At 36.4% G+C, this 17,826-nt stretch overlaps 1 protein-coding gene across 6 annotated transcripts in view; it reads right to left on the bottom strand.

The window, feature by feature from the left end:
* The window catches only part of SMURF2 (SMAD specific E3 ubiquitin protein ligase 2), a 115,558-nt gene that overhangs the window by 32,630 nt on the left and 65,102 nt on the right, over nucleotides 1–17,826 (bottom strand). For all 6 annotated transcript variants that reach the window (XM_070561586.1, XM_070561587.1, XM_070561584.1 and 3 more), the window contains exons 3-6: nucleotides 17,364–17,472; nucleotides 9,259–9,392; nucleotides 6,047–6,112; nucleotides 1,990–2,074 (exon numbers count right to left, since the gene is read on the bottom strand). In XM_070561586.1, the coding sequence (XP_070417687.1) occupies nucleotides 1,990–2,074; nucleotides 6,047–6,112; nucleotides 9,259–9,392; nucleotides 17,364–17,472 (394 nt within the window). The remainder of the gene's footprint in view (nucleotides 1–1,989; nucleotides 2,075–6,046; nucleotides 6,113–9,258; nucleotides 9,393–17,363; nucleotides 17,473–17,826) is intronic.

Genomic DNA, 17,826 nt, shown 5'->3' with positions numbered 1-17,826 from the left:
ATAACCAAGCCAGGAAGACATCTGCTGTTATGAATCAGGAATGACAAAATGAAATATCAATACACAGATTATAGGAATTTTTTCAACTTCTTTTAGAACCGTACAATGTATCTCCTGGAAGTTTGAACCTTCTGAAGTATTTATACCAAGGTGTGACCAATATTTTCCACCAGCCAAACTCAGAATTTTTCAGTAACGTCAACAATGCTTAATTGATTTCTCCAGAATTTAGTAGGTAAAAAGGACTATACTAAAAATAAAACTCACACATAATTTTTTAAATTAAACTGGAAAAGTACATAAAAGCATCTAGCCTACCGAAACTAATTTTTTAAAAAGCAAGAATGCCACTTCTTCCTCAGTATTTTATTAATTCATGTAACAAAGAAATAGGCAAATGACTACAGAAATGTGGTAATGTTACTATTTCCACCAAAACATTGGCAGAGGTTTGGAGGCCTTAAAAAATAGAAAATAAAATGGGGCTGGCCCAGTGGCGTAGTTGTTAAGTTCGTGCACTCTGCTTCAGCAGCCCGGGGTTCACCAGTTCAGATCCCGGGTGGGGACCTACACACTGCTCATCCAGCCATGCTGTGGTCACATCTCACATACAAAATAGAGGAAGACTGGGACAGATGTCAGCTCAGAGACAATCTTCCTCACAAAAAAAAAAGAAAGAGATGCTAAGAGGTTTTTTCCCCCTGTGATTACAATTACAGTTCAATAATATAGACCAAGTTTAGAAATAATAAAGCCTACAGTATTATAATTGTCTCAATATTGACTAGTTATTACATCCTAAACTTCCCCTTCAAAAGTACCATAACCTACTTCACATCCATAAAAGTTAGCAGATCTATCAAGAAGCTAAAGTGATCTACAAACAGACTTAAATTATAGCAATTTTTAACAGTTTAAACAAAATGAGAAAACACCAAAGCTTGGAAGTAAAATTTCATGCCAAAAATAATTTAAGTAAAAACTTGACCAATCATACACTTTAAATGGATATAATTTATTGTACGTAAACAATACCTCTATTGAAATTAATCAAAAATACTTAGAAAGTTAAAAATAAAATCAGAAAAGTGTCAGAACTAGTATCAAACAAAGATAGAGAGCAGCTATAAAAAGCAGGAGCTTCGGAATCAAGGCTTAAATTTGCATTCCAGTTTTGCCCTCTGCTATGTGGCCTTCAGCAAGTTACTTAACTTCTCTGAATCTGTTTTTTTAATCCGTGAAATGAATAAGGGTAACAATAGTAGTAGCAGTAGTAATAATTATAGCTAATTATTTATTAAGCACTAACTATATGCAAGACTGTGCTAAGTACTTTTCACAAATGATATCATTTAATCCTCACGATAATTTATGACATACGTACTATTATCATCATCCTCTTTTATAAATACATATACACCAAAGCTTACAGAAGTTAAAGAAATTGATTAAATTCATAAAGCTCATAAACAGAAGAGTAAAGATTAGAACCCAGGTGGTCTAATTCTAGAATCACAGGCTATGAGAATTAAATGATATAAGGTATTATATAAAGTGCTTATAACAGTATCTGACACATGCATGCCCAATAAATGTTAATTATTATAATTACTATTACAGAAATTCTCTATTCCATCCCTCTAAATAGAGCAATACCTCAAATTCAGCACCCTATATGCCCTGTTGTGAATAATTTAATCAAGTGAAAAAGTTTTCTTTTAAATATATAATATTTACAGGAGAGTTACATTTGTCAAGAAATTTGTCTCCTAGTCAAAACTCTTAAAAAACAAATTTAAAATATCTAATTCATGGATTATTTTACAAATTTGTTGTGACAAGATCCCTCAGCAATTTTCCAAGAACAAGGAAAACTAGGTTCTGGCACTGGTTAGCAAATTTCTAAAGTTAAGTATACAGTAAAGACCAACTTATTTCTCATTCTTTCAGGGGTACTACCGATGTATTTCTCTAATGACTTCAGCTTACCCGTCTGGTAAATCATTATCAAACAAACGGCTGCAGTCCACGACTTGTCCTCCTGTGCCTATTCGGTCTCGGGACTGAAGACTAACTATTAAACAACAGAAAGATTTCTAAGAGCAATAGCAGTAGAAAGAATTATTACAATTTAAAATGTGTACCTTTAAAAGATCTCTGGCTTAGCTTATTTTAATCCTTTAGAATGAACTCTTTAGTTTCTACTATATTCTGTCATTTCTTTTTCCATGAGATTTTTCCCTTTAGGAGTGATATTAGAATTTTAAGGTTTTCTACACTTTATCTTGTTCATGACGGAGAGTCTAATTCCTTTTTTCAACATCGTAATGGGACAACGCAAAGCTACTATTGCACTTAAGTAGAGGCATAACATATGAAAGGTATATTCATGTACAGAGAAATTTGAAAAGTTCACATTAACTTCGGTTTAATTCTTGATCCATCTTTAAAAAAAAAATACACTAGATTCTAGCAATAGGGCAATACTTGGATTCCATTAGTTAAAGCAGTACATCATCATGCAGTGTAGTATTAAACTACCACTATAAACTTGGAAGCCAAGAGCTGTGAACGCCAGACCTGGCACTAACAACTAGTTTAGCATTATCGCCTTGAACAAAACACTTAACATCTTTGAGGTTTAGATAATCCCAATCTGAATAATGAAGAAATTAGGCTAAACGATATGCCTGAAGTCCTTCCTTGCTGCTCTAGTATTCTTTAATTCTATTTTTGGCAACTCTCCCAAGAGACAGAAGTGATAAGCAAACCCGACTATAACCTAACTGCTTAAAGAATTAACAGATTACTATACAAAGTATGACATTTAAGACTCTTCATTCCAGGAAAGATCTCAAAATTCTGAAATATTTCAGCTCTGTAAAAATTTTGAAAAATCAGAAAGTTTAACACATTACTCCTTTACCTAATTTATAGGAGACAACACTGTAATACACCTCCTCAGCAAATGTAAACAAAACATTACGTGAAAATTATACTAGAAAACTATATTAATCAGTTTTTATACAGAAAATTAAAGTGAAATGCTTACCGAAATACAATCACAGTAGAAACAATGTTATTTTCTCAGTAGCTTTTTTTAAGAATAATGTTAAGGTTCAAAGTTAAGGACTTCAGGAGCTTCAAGGCACATCTCCAGAATGCTGCATTACAACACACCTAAGCAATTTTTAGGTGGGATTGTGTAGCCTACGTCTAGCAATACATAAGATGCATCACAGAAACTCTATGTTTATCAGAGCACTGTTCATAATATTAAAACATCAGAAACAACCTAAATGTCTAACAATAAGGGACTGATTAAACTAATTATTTGCCTACTATGGACTACCATACAACCTTAAAAATGCTACAGAAATGTACCCATGGACAAAAAAAAGATATTTAGGACAGATTAAAACAGGTTATTTAATCTTTATAGTATAATCTCATTTGTAAAAACATGGAGAAAAGGTATACATCAAAGTGGTGACAATGACGCCATGTTATGGGTGCTTCTTAGGTTCTCTGTACTTTTATTTGATTTGATAACAAAAAGCAAAACTTCAGAAGAGATGGAAAGAATAAAATAAGTTTTTTTTTAAAGATTGGCACCTGAGCTAACAACTGTTGCCAATCTTCTTTTTTTTTTTCTTCTTCTTCTTCTCCCCAAATCCCCCCAGTACACAGTTGTATATTTTTCAGTTGTGGGTCCTTCTAGTTGTGGCATGTGGGACACGGCCTCAGCATGGCCTGAAGAGCGGTGCCATGTCCGCGCCCAGGATGTGAGCCAGTGAAATGCTGGGCCGCAGAAGCGGAGCGCGAAGACTTAACCACTCGGCCACAGGGCGGCCTTAAATAACAGTTTTAAATGCAAGGGAAAAGATTTGTAACCCTTGAATCGAGCAAGTCAATTTAAGAGAGTTTTTTCTAAGGTTACAATCAAAAACAGGATAAAGCTAAGTGTACAAAAATGGATGTAAGTTCCAATGTTATAATAGCAAAACATGATAAAGTTCAATGATTAATTTATGATATATTGATATAATTATCCTTTAAAAATCATTAATTATAAACAATAATAATAATTATAAACACTATTTTGTTTTTAACAGGAAGAAAGCAAAATAAAAATTTTATGTTCACTATAATTAAAATCATAAAAATATACACATATATGTATATACAAATACTAGAAGGAGATACATTTTTTTAAAAGTTAGCGTTCTAGCGTACTTTTCTCCATTTTTCAAAAAGATGTTATATACAAAGATGCTATAATTATTTGTAAAGGTGTAATTCAGCATGAACTAGAACTCATTCTGTTCTTAAATGATGGAATTGCAGGATCATAAAAGCATAATGTTTGAGTCCAGCCTGCCTCTAATATAAACATCAAATTTACATAAGGCCTTCAAATTGAAAAGAAAATACAGAGGGGCCAGCCCTGTGGCAGAGTGGTTAAGTTCGTGCACTCTGCTGCAGCGGCCCAGGGTTTCACGGGTTCGAATCCTGGGTGCAGACATGGCACCACTCATCAGGCCATGCTGAGGCGGCATCCCACATGCCACAACTAGAAGGACCCACAACTAACAATACACAATTATGTACCAGGGGGCTTTGGGGAGAAAAAGGAAAAATAAAATCTTAAAAAAAAAAAATTTATAAAAAAAAAAAATACAGAGACATACTTTAAAGTAAAATATTCGGGGCTGGCCCCGTGGACAAGTGGTTAAGTTCACGCGCTCTGCTGCAGGCGGCCCAGTGTTTTGTTGGTTCGAGTCCTGGGCGTGGACATGGCACTGCTCATCAAACCACGCTGAGGCAGCGTCCCACATGCCACAACTAGAAGGACCCACAACGAAGAATATACAACTATGTACTGGGGGGCTTTGGGGAGAAAAAGGAAAAAAATAAAATCTTTAAAAATAAATAAATAAATAAAAAATAATAAAGTAAAATATTCTTTTTTTTATATAGTATACCTCAGTAGGTATATTTTTAACAGCTAACAAAGGAAAGTCTGCTATTTCTATAAATGCAAATTTACACCCTAGTAAAACCGTTTTGTTACTACTAGATACTAGTTGGCAAGCATTACATAACAGGCCAAATCACATAAAGTAGGAACAATTACATTTAAAAATCTTGTACGCCAGGATTTATTTTTGAGATGTTTTTTACTCTCTTTTCAACCTAAATATGACAGGAATCATCAATAATGCCACAGTGTAGATACTTCCCTGTGATAACCACAATAGGGCTTTGTTATGTTGCTACCCTGGCAATTCCCTATGAACCTACTTCATTGCCTTGTAAAATCAAGTCCTCTAAGTACCTCCAGTAACTAAAACCTCTCTGCTGGGTCCATAATAAAATCTTTTTACTCTTAATTCTGCTCTATAGTGAAGTGGTAAGATTCCAACTGCATTTTTCTTCTTTAATTGAAGAAGTCTCAAACAAGCCCACCTCAATGTCCTATCACACTATGTATCTTGATCAAACCTCAATTCACCAATTCTTAGGAGAAATCTCAGGAAATTCTCCACAAAGTCTTTCCCTCTGAGTCAATTCAAGATAGCCCATTAGCACACCAAGGGCCTTACAAGTAAGGTAACAATTTCCTCTTTTTCCAATCAGTGCTATCCTACCATTCCTCATTCTAGTTTTTTCAATTATCACAGATTATTTTAAAACTACAAAATCTTAAACAAAGAGTTCAACAGAATATTCTCTTTTTACTCGAAAATCAGTTTGAGAATTATTTTCGGAAAACTTTAATACCATCTATAAAGTCCGTCTCGGTGCTCTACTATACCTGTGCACTTAAAAAGAATTCCCTCCCAAAGGACCACTAGTTCTTCACAACATTAGGAGCCTGCATATTTTTTTTTTTAGATTATTAAGTTTTTTAAAAAATTAAGTTAGCCTGGATCCTGACTCCACTGTTCAAAGTATTTTACATGACTCATATTTAATTCATGCATTGTACCTTGATTTAAAGGCATTTAGAGTTTAGGTCAAGTTAAAAAAATCCCACACTTACCTACTATCTGTCCTCTAACAGTATCATTGTCATTTGGCCCAAGTTTGCATAGATCCAACCTCTGATCTATTTCAAATCAACCAAAGAAAAAAAAAGCAATTAAAAAACAAGCTGGTATCAGAGATTCTAACATCTATAGAGTGATGATAAATTTCCACAATCCATTGGAAATCAGGTCTATCATTTAAATAATTAATGTTTTAATGATGAAACAAATGTTTAAAACTGTCTAACTGAATATATAATTAATGTAAATATCTCAACAAAAGTTTTGATAAATTCGGACTTCAAAAACCATAAGACACTGGTATGTACGTTGCCAACATGCAGTTACTTTCTCTCCAACAAAAATTTCAGACCACTTCAGTCTGAGTCTTGGCTTAATACTGAATAGTTGTTCTTAAGCACTTATCCCTGAGTCTTGATTTTCTCATGTATAATAGCAATACTTACCTCATATTTTCTAAGATTAAATCAGATAATTACGTAAAACTCTTAGCAGAGTACCTGGCACATAAGGGTTCAATAAATGTCAGTTGTTGTCATTATTATGGTTATTTTTTATCCAATCCATTCAAATGACCCCTACCCCCCACACACACACACAAAGTAAGTATTAATAAGAAGCCAGTACAGGGGCCGGCCGGTGGCGCAGCAGATAAGTGCGCAAGTTCCACTTCCGCAGCCCAGGGTTCGCTGGTTCAGATGCTGGGTGTGGACATGGCACCACTCAGCAAGCCATGCTGTGGTAGGCATTCCACATACAAAGTGGAGGAAGATGGGCACGGATGTTAGCTCAGGGTCAGTCTTCCTCAGCAAAAAGAGGAGGATTGGCAGCAGTTAGCTCAGGCCTAATCTTCCTCCAAAAAAAAGCCAAGCATAAAAAGATATGGGTTGGAGACAGTTCTGCTACTAACTCATCTAGGGGCAACTCACTCATTCTCTCATGCCTCATCTATAAAACAGATGTAATACTGGCCTGGCCAGTTGCAATGTCCAGTAAGGAACAGTGATACCCACAGCATGTTGGTTTTACTTTAATTGTAGCGCTTATAACTAAATTCCTTTACAGCTCTACGCCATCTATCTGCTCAAATCATGAACTGATAAAAGGAGGAGACTATATGTTAGTCTTCGTATTCTCCACTCCAACCTGATAGGACACTACATACATCAGGTGCTCAAAAAATGTTTGATAAATATATTGCACACCAAAAAGGTCAAATAGAGTAATGCAATGGAACTTTACAAGCAGCAAAAAAGAAAAACTCGTGCCCCAAAACTATAGCACCTGGCTACCTAGCCAAAAATACAGACATTCTTCCCTTTGCAAAATAAATAGACACTAACTACTAAGTCAGCTATACAGTGGACTTGTGCAGAACAACTCCTCCTCTCCTGTGCAGCCCTTCCAATGTGTCCTGCTCCCTCCGCCAGAAGGCCTTTGCCCTTACTTCTTAGATGATAGGATCCATGCCCTTTTCATCTTTATATCACCAGGGTTTAGAACAGTACCTAACATATTAAAGGTTCAATAAATGTTGGTTAAATTGAACCAGAAATAAGATCATACATGTGATTTATAAGTTTTCACTTTGCCTGCTGGGGTGGGTAATAAAACAGTTCATTTTTACATGCTAGACCTTTTTCGAATCCCAGTGTCTATCTTTTTTTTTTTTTTTTTTGAGGAAGATTAGCTCTGAGCTAACTAGTACCAATCCTCCTCTTTTTGCTGAGAAAGACTGGTCCTGAGCTAACATCCGTGCCCATCTTCCTCTAATTTTATATGTGGGATGACTACCACAGCATGGCGTGCCAAGCAGTGCCATGTCTGCACCCGGGATCCGAACCAGCGAACCCCAGGCTGCCGAGAAGCAGAATGTGCACACTTAACCACTGCACCACCGGGCCAGCCCCAATCCCAGTGTCTTCTCTCTTCTTTTGGTTACCCTGGCAACCCAGAAATGTAAGAAATTCTCAGGTGCCTTTAAATTCTCCTGGTTCAGAACTTCTAGCTCAATTTTCTCCCTTTTTCTTTTTAACAGATCAGTATGTATGTATCTGGGCTATGGCATCCTGTTAATGTATTAAAAAGGATCATCTCTTAATATATCTAATATTCAAAGCTAAAGAGACTCTATTTTTTATTTACAAATTTCCTTAGCTATATTCTATGTGAATCTGCTTAGCACAGGCATTCAGCCTGAAATCTCATGACAATGGCTAGCAGTATATTTTATGTTATATAAAGAAGAATTCTGTAGAAACAACAAAAAAGTTCTGTTGAAAAAGCATTTCCATCTATGTCCCAATGGAAATACTCCCCAAAAGATGCTTTGTCACCTGGTTCCATGAATTACACATATGCTAAATCAACTTGTCAATCCAATATGGAAATCACTTCTAATGTCTTGATTTGGGTCTAATCTTCTAAATGCCCAGGTTGGTGAAAAACTGAGCTATAGCCAAGTAGTTACCACATCTGTCTTACACTCAAAATAATGTCTTATCTTTCTATAACTTTTAATTTTTTCACTGTAGTTTTTTTTTTTTGAGGAAGATTAGCCCTGAGCTAACATCTGCCACCCATCCTCCTCTTTTTGCTGAGGAAGACTGGCCCTGAGCTAACATCCATGCCCATCTTCCTCTACTTTATACGTGGGATGCCTACCACAGAATGGCTTGCCAAGTGGTGCCATGTCTGCACCCAGGATCCGAACCAGTGAACCCCAGGCCGCCGAAGCAGAACGTGCAAACTTAACTGCTGCACCACCGGGCCAGCCCCTCACTATAGTTTTATATATCATTCTTATTCACTAAAATTCCCTTCAATTGTCACCTTAAACATTCCAGTCACCTAACTAGAACTCACTTTATCTCATAAATCCACCAAAACCAGAGAAGGATGTCAAGAAATTTTTTTAAAAGGCATATACACTTTGACACCTTTATTTTCACTCTTCTGAGTATCAATCATTTCTTAGCACTCATAAATTCACTGGAAACTAAGCATCAGCTCTGATTCAGCTCTAGGATTCACATACTTAAAATGTTTCATTCTTTTTTTAAAGTCCACAAAATAAATTTAGACCAGGAATTTTCACCAATGTTTCAAATATATACAGGAAATTAAAGTTTTTGGACCCCTGCCTACCCTCTAAAACATATATATATATATTTTTAAATTTTGAAAAGCACTAGTATCTACTTACAACCAGTGTCTTTGAGGCGGTTGATGGCATTGGAAAGAAGGCGAACACAACCAAGAAATCCAGCACCTTGTTTTTTATGGATCTTCTTGTGATTCCATACACTGATCGTAACTGAATCAGACTTTCCGATGTACCTAGAAAACAAAATGGCTACATGAGTAACCTGGCAATTACAAGTAGTTACTTTAAAAGTTTTCTTTTGTTTTCACAGTCTAAAGTCACAGATGTTTCAGAGCATGATGAGTTCATGCAAAATATGTTTTGAGTTCAATCAATCCACAGGACTGAATTCAGATTTTTAAAAAATCTTAAAAGTAAAATCTAAAAAGAATTTTTCATATATCCTTTATCACATCTGCCACTCTCAGACTGAGTAACAATTTTTGTTAGTAAAAAAACTATTTTAGTAGCTAGAGTCTAATAACACTATGGGAGTTTGTAATGATTATTTCTTTCCAAGAACAAAAATCTTACAACTTCTATCACTGTCACATTTTAAACACATTTCAATGACATGACCTACTACCTCAGAGAGTATTCAGTTCATTTTCAAGGGGCATTGTCAAGGCTGACAGACCAAAAATCTGACATACCTGTTATGTTTTAAAATGCTGCAGAACAAAAGCTGTTTGTAACGCTTTTCCCCTGCTTCTTTCCTGTATGCAGGCCTTGAGCGAGCAGGACTCTTGCAGATTTCACTTCACTGCCTGCAGACAAGCAGAGCAGGGAAAAGCGTTACTACACTCGTCTGTGCATATACCTGCAAGTATGTAAAAGCTCTACCACAGCCAATTGTTAACATGGTGTCAACCCATGCAAAAATATAATAAACAACTTAATTACAGCAGTAGAACCCTAACTAGATTTCACTGACTCTAAAAGGTCAAATTTTTGGTCCAGCAACCTTGACCTTAAAGTATCATTCAGTAAAGGAGTAATATCAGAAGAATTTACCTAGTATATAAAAAAGCCTTAATAATTTAAGTGAGGACTAAAACTTCTAAATGAGGAACACAGAAGCCACGTTGGAGCCCCTGGATCCAGCTGTGCTTAAAGCATGCCCACCCCTAGACTTCTAATTATGCAAGCTAATACATCAGTCCCTGTTTAAAAACGAAGACAGTTTGAATTTCATTTCTGTTGCTTGCAAATTAAAAGACGTAGATTAAACTATCATTTAGTACACATGCACCAATTTTCAAACATACCTAACAGACTTGGCTGTTAGTAGTAGTAGCCAAGTACTACCAAGTCTGTAGTAGATGTTAACTACTACGTGAGATGTCAAAATTCTAGAGCCAGAATCAAGTATGAAACACCTAAATCATCCCAAACCAAACATTAAAAAAAAAGACACATTAAATCAGTTTCCCAACTGGTAAGCCTTATTTACATGTATGCTAAAATATTGATTCCCTCAGGCCTTAGAACAGCCCACCACTGGCTTAAGCATCCTGTCAGGAGGCTGGATGTCAAGGTCCAGAAAGACCTTGAGAACATACACTGAAAACAAGGGAGCTTCTGTCAGCCTGTGTCCTTGAATGACTGTGTGACAGTGTCTTGCCTCCCTGCCAAATGGACTCTATACACAAAATACACTTGAAAATCTGGGGTTGTCTACTGTATCAGTTAACGTGCTCTAACCAACACAGGGGACAAATCATAAAAGGCCTTGTCTGCCATGGTATGAACTCTGGCTACTACTCCAAGTAAGACAGGAAGCCAGTGGAGGATCCGGAGCAGAGGAGTAACAAGATCTGAAAAACGTTTTAACAGGATCACTCTAGCTGCTGTGTTGAGAAAGACAGCAGCAGCAAGGCTTTTTGGAAAAGCAAGAGGCCCAAGGCAGGGGTCAGCGAACCCCAGCCTATGAGCCAAATCCAACAGAGCACAGGGTATACTGTATAACTACTTTTTTTTTTTAAGGATAAAAAATTTTTTAAGTTTTAAAGCTTACTAAAATAATTTAGAATGTCTATATCTCTCCATTCACATTACCACTTTTGTAACATAAAGTCATCATTTTCTATGTGCTGGATTACCCCATAGTGTTGGAACTAGTCTGCTTGCCATTCTTCCCATTATAGCCCGCGTGTCCATTACTGGACATAAATCTAATCATAGCATTTCTCCACTTAAAATCTTTCATTGCTCCCCGTTGTCTTTAGGAGAGCATTCAAACATATTAATAGGTTTTCGAGGACCGTCATGAGCTGGCTCCTGCTCATCTTTTCCACATTCCCCTTACCTTACGTGAACTCTCCAGTGCTGCCTCTCTTAACTGTTTTCAGAGTGAGGTTCTCTTTCACCTCTGGGTCTTCACACAGACTGCTTTTGCTTAGAGCCTTCCCCCTTTTCCTTTTTCTAACTCCTACTTAAGGTCTAAGCCTAAATGCCAGTTTTTCTAGGAAGCTCTCCCCAACTCCTAAATCATGTAAAGAAGTTCTATGGGGGACAGCCCGGTGGCGCAGCGGTTAAGTTTGCACGTCCCACTTCTCGGCGGCCCAGGTTTCACCAGTTCGGATACCGGGTGCAGACATGGCACCACTTGGCAAGCCATGCTGTGGAAGACGTCCCACATATAAAGTAGAGGAAGATGGGCACGATGTTAGCTCAGGGCCAGGCTTCCTCAGCAAAAAGAGGAGGATTAGCAGTAGTTAGCTCAGGGCTGATCTTCCTCAAAAAAGAATAAATAAATTAAATAAATAAATAAAACAAGGAGGGAAAAAAAAGTTCTATGTATTTCTATAATATCCTAAACTTCCCCATATTCTTATCACACTGTTCATAATTTTCTATTTACTTGTTTTATATAACACTTGGCTATAAACTTGGAGGACTATGTCTTGTTCACTGTTGTAGCTGGGTTTCTGGCTGAATTAAATCTGATTGAAGCTAAAAGAAATAGCTTAAAATAATCTGATTAAGAACCCAAAAGCTTAGTTAGCTATATAGATAGCTTATTACAGCTTTGTTTCCAAAATTTCTAAAGGTCAAATCAAGTAATAAAAAATTTGTGACCCAGAATATATTTACTAAAAGCGTCTAACATTTGAGAATTAACATGCCATGCCAGGTACTAGTCTAAGCACTTTACGTGTATTATCTCAATCTTAATATCAATCTTCTCCAGTAGGCAATATTGTTGTTGTTATAATATTATTTATGGAAATGGATGCACAAGGGGTTAGACGATGAGCTGATGATCACACAGTAAGCGGCAGAGTGGGATGCTAGGTAGTCTCATTTCTCCATGTCTACTTTTTTACTTCCCATTTATTTGCTTATTAAGTTAACTCGGAGTTACTGAGCCATAGCACTGAGGAACACACACAAAAGCATTATTCCTAGCTGTCTCCAGGTATCTTACTGTTGCAATGGAGATACGACATTTGTTCAAATGTGGTTTAGAAGGCAAAATCTAAACAACTGATCAGAGTCCACACTGAGTCTGGGTACTCTAGGGTCGTTCCAGAGCTAAAGGTCTAGTAGTAAGTAGGTGCAATGTTAGGCAGAGAAGTTTTTTGTTGTTGTTGTTTTTAATTGAGTTCATAATAGTTTACATCATTGTGAAATTTCAGTTGTACGTTATTTCTTGTTTGTCACTACCTAAGCACTCCCCTTCACTCCCTTTGCCCACCCCCCAACCCTCCTTCCCCTGGTAACCACTGAACTGTTTCTTTGTCCATGTGTTGTTTATATTCCACATATGAGTGAAATCAAGTGGTGTTTGTCTTTCTCAGTCTGGTTTATTTTGCTTAGCATAATTCCTGCCAGGTGCATCCATGTTGTTGCAAATGGGATGATTCTGTCCTTTTTCATGGCTGAGTAGTACTCCAGTGTGTGTGTGTGTGTGTGTGTGTGTGTGTGTGTGTGTGTGTGTGTGTGTGTGTGTACATCTTCTTTATCCAATCATCATGGGCACTTGGATTGTTTCCATGTCTTGGCTATTGCAAATAGTGCTGCAATGAACATGGGGGTACATATGCTACTTTGGATTGTTGATTTCAAGTTGTTTGGGTAGATACCCAGTAACAGGATTGCTGGGTGATAAGGTATTTCTATTTTTAGTTTTTTGAGGAGTCTCCATACTGTTTTCCATAATGGCTGCACCAGTTTGCATTCCCAGCAGCAGTGTATGAGGGTTCCTTTTCCTCCACACCCTCTCCAACATTTGTGATTTTTAGTCTTAGTGATAATAGTCATTTTAACAGGTGTGAGGTAGTATCTTAGTATAATTTTGCTTTGCATTTCCCTGATAATTAGCGATGTTGAACATTTTTTCACATGTTTATTGGCCATCTGTATATCTTCTTTGGAAATACGTCAGCTCATATCCTCTGCACAGTTTTTGATTGGGCTGTTTTTTTGCTGTTCAGTTGTGTGAGTTCCTTATATATTATGGAGATTAACCCCTTGTCAGATAGATGATTTACAAACATTTTTTCCCAGTTGGTGCATTGTGTTTTTGTTTTGATTCTAGTTTCTTTTGCCGTGCAGAAGCTCCTTAGTCTGATGAAGTCCCACTTGTTTATTTTTTCTTTTGTTTCCCTTGTCTGAGAAGACATGATATTTGAAAAGATCCTTTTAAGTTCAATGTCAAAGAGTATACTACCAACATTTATCTTCCAGGAGTTTTATGGTTTCAAGACTTATCTTCAAGTCTTTGATCCATTTTAGGTTTATTTTTGTGTATGGCATGAGATAACGGTCTACTTTCATTCTTTTGCATGTGGCTGTCCAGTTTTCCCAACACCATTTATTGAAGAGACTGTCTTTTCTCCACTGTATGTTCTTGGCACCTTTGTCGAAGATTAGCTGTCCATAGATGTGCAGTTTTATTTCTGGGCTCTCAGTTCTGTTCCATTGATCTGTGTGCCTGTTTTTGTACAGTACCATGCTGTTTTGATTACTATGGCTTTGTAGTACATTTTGAAGTCAGGCATTGTGATGCCTCCAGCTTTGTTCTTTTTTCTCAGTATTGCTTTAGCAACTCAGGGTCTTTGGTTGCCCCACATGAATTTCAGAATTCTTTGTTCTATTTCTGTGAAGAATGTCATTGGGATTCTGATTGGAATTGCACTGAATCTGCAGATTGCTTTGGGTAGTATGGACATTTTAACTATGTTTATTCTTCCAATCCATGTGCATGGAATCTCCACGTCTTTATGTCATCATCTATTTCTTTCAATAATGTCTCATAGTTTTCATGGTATAAGTCCTTCACTTCCTTGGTTAAATTTATTCCTAGATACTTTATTCTTTTTGTTGCAACTGTAAATGGAATTGTATTCTTGAGTTCCCTTTCTGTAAGTTCGTTATTAGAATATAGAAATGCAACTGATTTTTCTAAGTTGATTTTGTACCCTGCAACTTTACTGTAGTTGTTAATTATTTTTAATAGTTTTCTGATGGATTCTTTAGGGTTTTCTATATATAACATCATGTGGTCTGCAAACAGCAAGAGTTTCACTTCTTCACTCCCTATCTGGATTCCTTGTATTCCTTTCTCTTGTCAGGCATAGAAGTTTTGATGGGAGATCTAACATTAGTTTTTGTAGGTAAAGTTCAAGTGGAACATTTTGAAGAAAAGTTGAGGTTGATGAAGAGTGAAGTAGAATGACTGTGAAGCTTAAAAGGCTAAAGACTTAGTCAATTATCAGGACAATTAAACATGTTTATAACATAAGAGATGTTGATAAAATGGCAGAAGCTTAGACAGCATGTGACAACTGAATTAGCAACCTGGAGAAAAAAGAAACCTAAGCCTGCAGAGAGGAATAGAGAAGAAGCAACACTATCACTGCCCCAAAACCCCTGAAATATTCCCAAACTGTATGCCCAAGATACTCTGACAGTGATGGTGGGGCTGAAACAGAAGGATTGGGGCAAGTGTTTAAAAGGAACAGAAAGAACTCCCCAAATCCTTTTCCCACCCAGTTCATCCCCAATCCTAGCAGGAGGATCAAAGGTTTATCCTCTGAAACATTCTCTACTCAGGGACACTGGGCACAGCTGAGGGAGGAGGTGAAATTCCATAGTAAAAACAGGGGTAATAAGGAGAGGTTAATCTAGTGAATGGAGAGACCTCCTAGCATCCTTACAGTATTCAGCTCCAGAACAGTAGCACCCAAGAATATAGGCCCTAGGCAGGAAACAGGAGAATTCTGTGCAATGAAAATATCACAGTCACACCTGATTACACTAGTGAGTTGATCAGCTCTACCCATAGGCACAGAGCTTCCAATCAACATTTAAGTGCCTCACCTTCATCATGAAAGACAGACAACAAAATCAAACTAACAGAAAAGAGGAACTCTGAGAAAACAGACACAACATAGGTAACAGAAGAAAACTATAATTAAGACTCACTTCTCTCATCAGAGAAGTTACTGCATCCAAGAAATAAGAGGAAGCTATGCAAAAGGGATATTCAGAAAGCAAAATGATGTTGGAAGTTAAAAATGTGAGAGTAGAAATTACAATTAAATAGGAATGCTGGAAAATAAAGTTGGGGAAACAGCCCAGATATTTCATCCTGGTATATATATATATACATACACACACATACATACATACACACACACACACATATATAAAACATAACTCAATAATTATTTTATATTGATTATACGTTGAAATGAGACTATTTTAGATATACTGAATTAAATACAATATATTATTAATCTTAACTTCATCTGTTTCTTTTTATTTTTTCTTAATGTGACTACTAGAAAATTTAAAATTACAGACGAGCTCCCATTTGTGGCTCACATTTTACGTCTATTCGACAGTGCTGATCTAGACCCAGAAGATAATGAAGCAATGTATTCAAAATTTGGGGGGGGGGGGGGAGTGATGTCTCATCTAGAAGTCTGTACTCAATCAGTCAAGTAAAAAGATAAAACATATTTTCAGATAAGATCTCAAAATTTTTTTTCCATCTTTGCACTTTCTCAAGATGACAACAGAAGATAGACAGCACCAAAACAGGGAAGTAAACCAAAAAATAGGAAGTCATTGGACCTAGAAAAGACAAAGGAAATTCCCAACATAATGATAAAGGCAAGTCCCAGGACAGCTGTGCAGGTCTCTGAGAACCACCAGACCAGTCTGGAGCAAAAGACAGAGGCTCCAGGTGGGAGAAAACAAAGCCAATGCAAGTCCTCATGTAGCTGAACATATGCAGAGATGTTCAGTTCTGTAGGAGGGTTTAAGAACTAACTGATGAGACAGAAAACTAAACAGATAGCAAAATAAGATAGTTATTAACTTTAAAAAAACAAAAGTTGTCAAGAAAGGAAATGTAATCATTGCACATACCATATTTAATACAACTCAGTTATGAATATTTACATGCTCATAATAATGTAAACACAGAACAACAATCCAACCAAAAAGTTTCAAATAACTATTATAGGAGGGCGAGGAGAAAGGAAGGGGCATGTAGGTGTCATGCAGGAATGAGGGAAATCAGTTGTAAAAGCTAAATCATCTTCTATGGCAGGAAATTTAAAAATAATACCTAAAAAAAAAAAATCAAGATGCTATAAAATAAGCATGATATCCAGAAACAGAAAAAATATCAGAATAAGTAGCCAAAGTTATTGAAAACAGCAACCTTGAGAATGTGTATCAAAAATAAGAATGGGACAGAGAGCTGCACTTTCCCATTAAAAGCCTTACAGTATCATTCTCCTTTCTAAAAAGGTATATATGCTACCATGATTAAAATAAAATTTAAAAGAAAGAAAGAAATCATTCATATAGAAGCAAAAAAGAATGCCTATGAGTGTATCCCAATTCTGACTTCTGGTTTTATACTTATAATTGGCCTAAAGTGAATTAATACCTTTTTTAATTGAAAAAAGGAGGGGGGAACTGCTCAATGCTGTGAGCCAGTTTCACTTTGTTCTTCATAGGCTTAAGGGTACCTCATCCTCAAACTGCTATCAAAAAGCCAAAGTACCTTCCCACTGGGTTTTGTACCCCTCTGTGAAGCCCCAATTATACCACAGATAAGACTCAGATCATTTTCAGTCATTCCTTTCAAAGACTCTATCAAATAATATTGATTCTATTTCAAATTAATCACTTAAACCTACAGGTCATAATGCTGATTCCACTTTGGATCGAGTGTGTTCTTCACAGTATCTGTAGAATGGCATTGCCCAGATCCATCAACCACCACCTTAGCAAATGGATCAGGAAGTCCTGTGAAAAAAGGGAAGAACTTTTTTTTAATTAATATTTTGACATGAAAGATTAATTATATAAAGATTACCATTTGTTACAAAAGATTATTCCATTCTTTAGCTCTTTTTAAAAAGTTTAACACCTAGCTATAAATGAAAAGTGGTATATTTTAAAACTAAGATTAAAGTTAGTTCTACATTAAATACCAAAACTTACGTTTTTTCTTGTTCCTGTCCCAAAACATTCTCAGCATAAACTACCAAAGTCTAGAGGTTACCTCATAATGTGGAAGTCTTTATAGATCTTTACCAGCCCTTTGATCCCAGAAAGGTGAATACTTAAAACATTCTTGGCTCTCTTTAGAGTTTTCCC

This window comes from Equus przewalskii, chromosome 10, assembly GCF_037783145.1.
Source record: "Equus przewalskii isolate Varuska chromosome 10, EquPr2, whole genome shotgun sequence".
Taxonomy (NCBI): Eukaryota; Metazoa; Chordata; class Mammalia; order Perissodactyla; family Equidae; genus Equus; species Equus przewalskii.
Note: the sequence above shows the minus strand (reverse complement) of the source record. Positions and strands in the feature narration are given on the sequence as shown.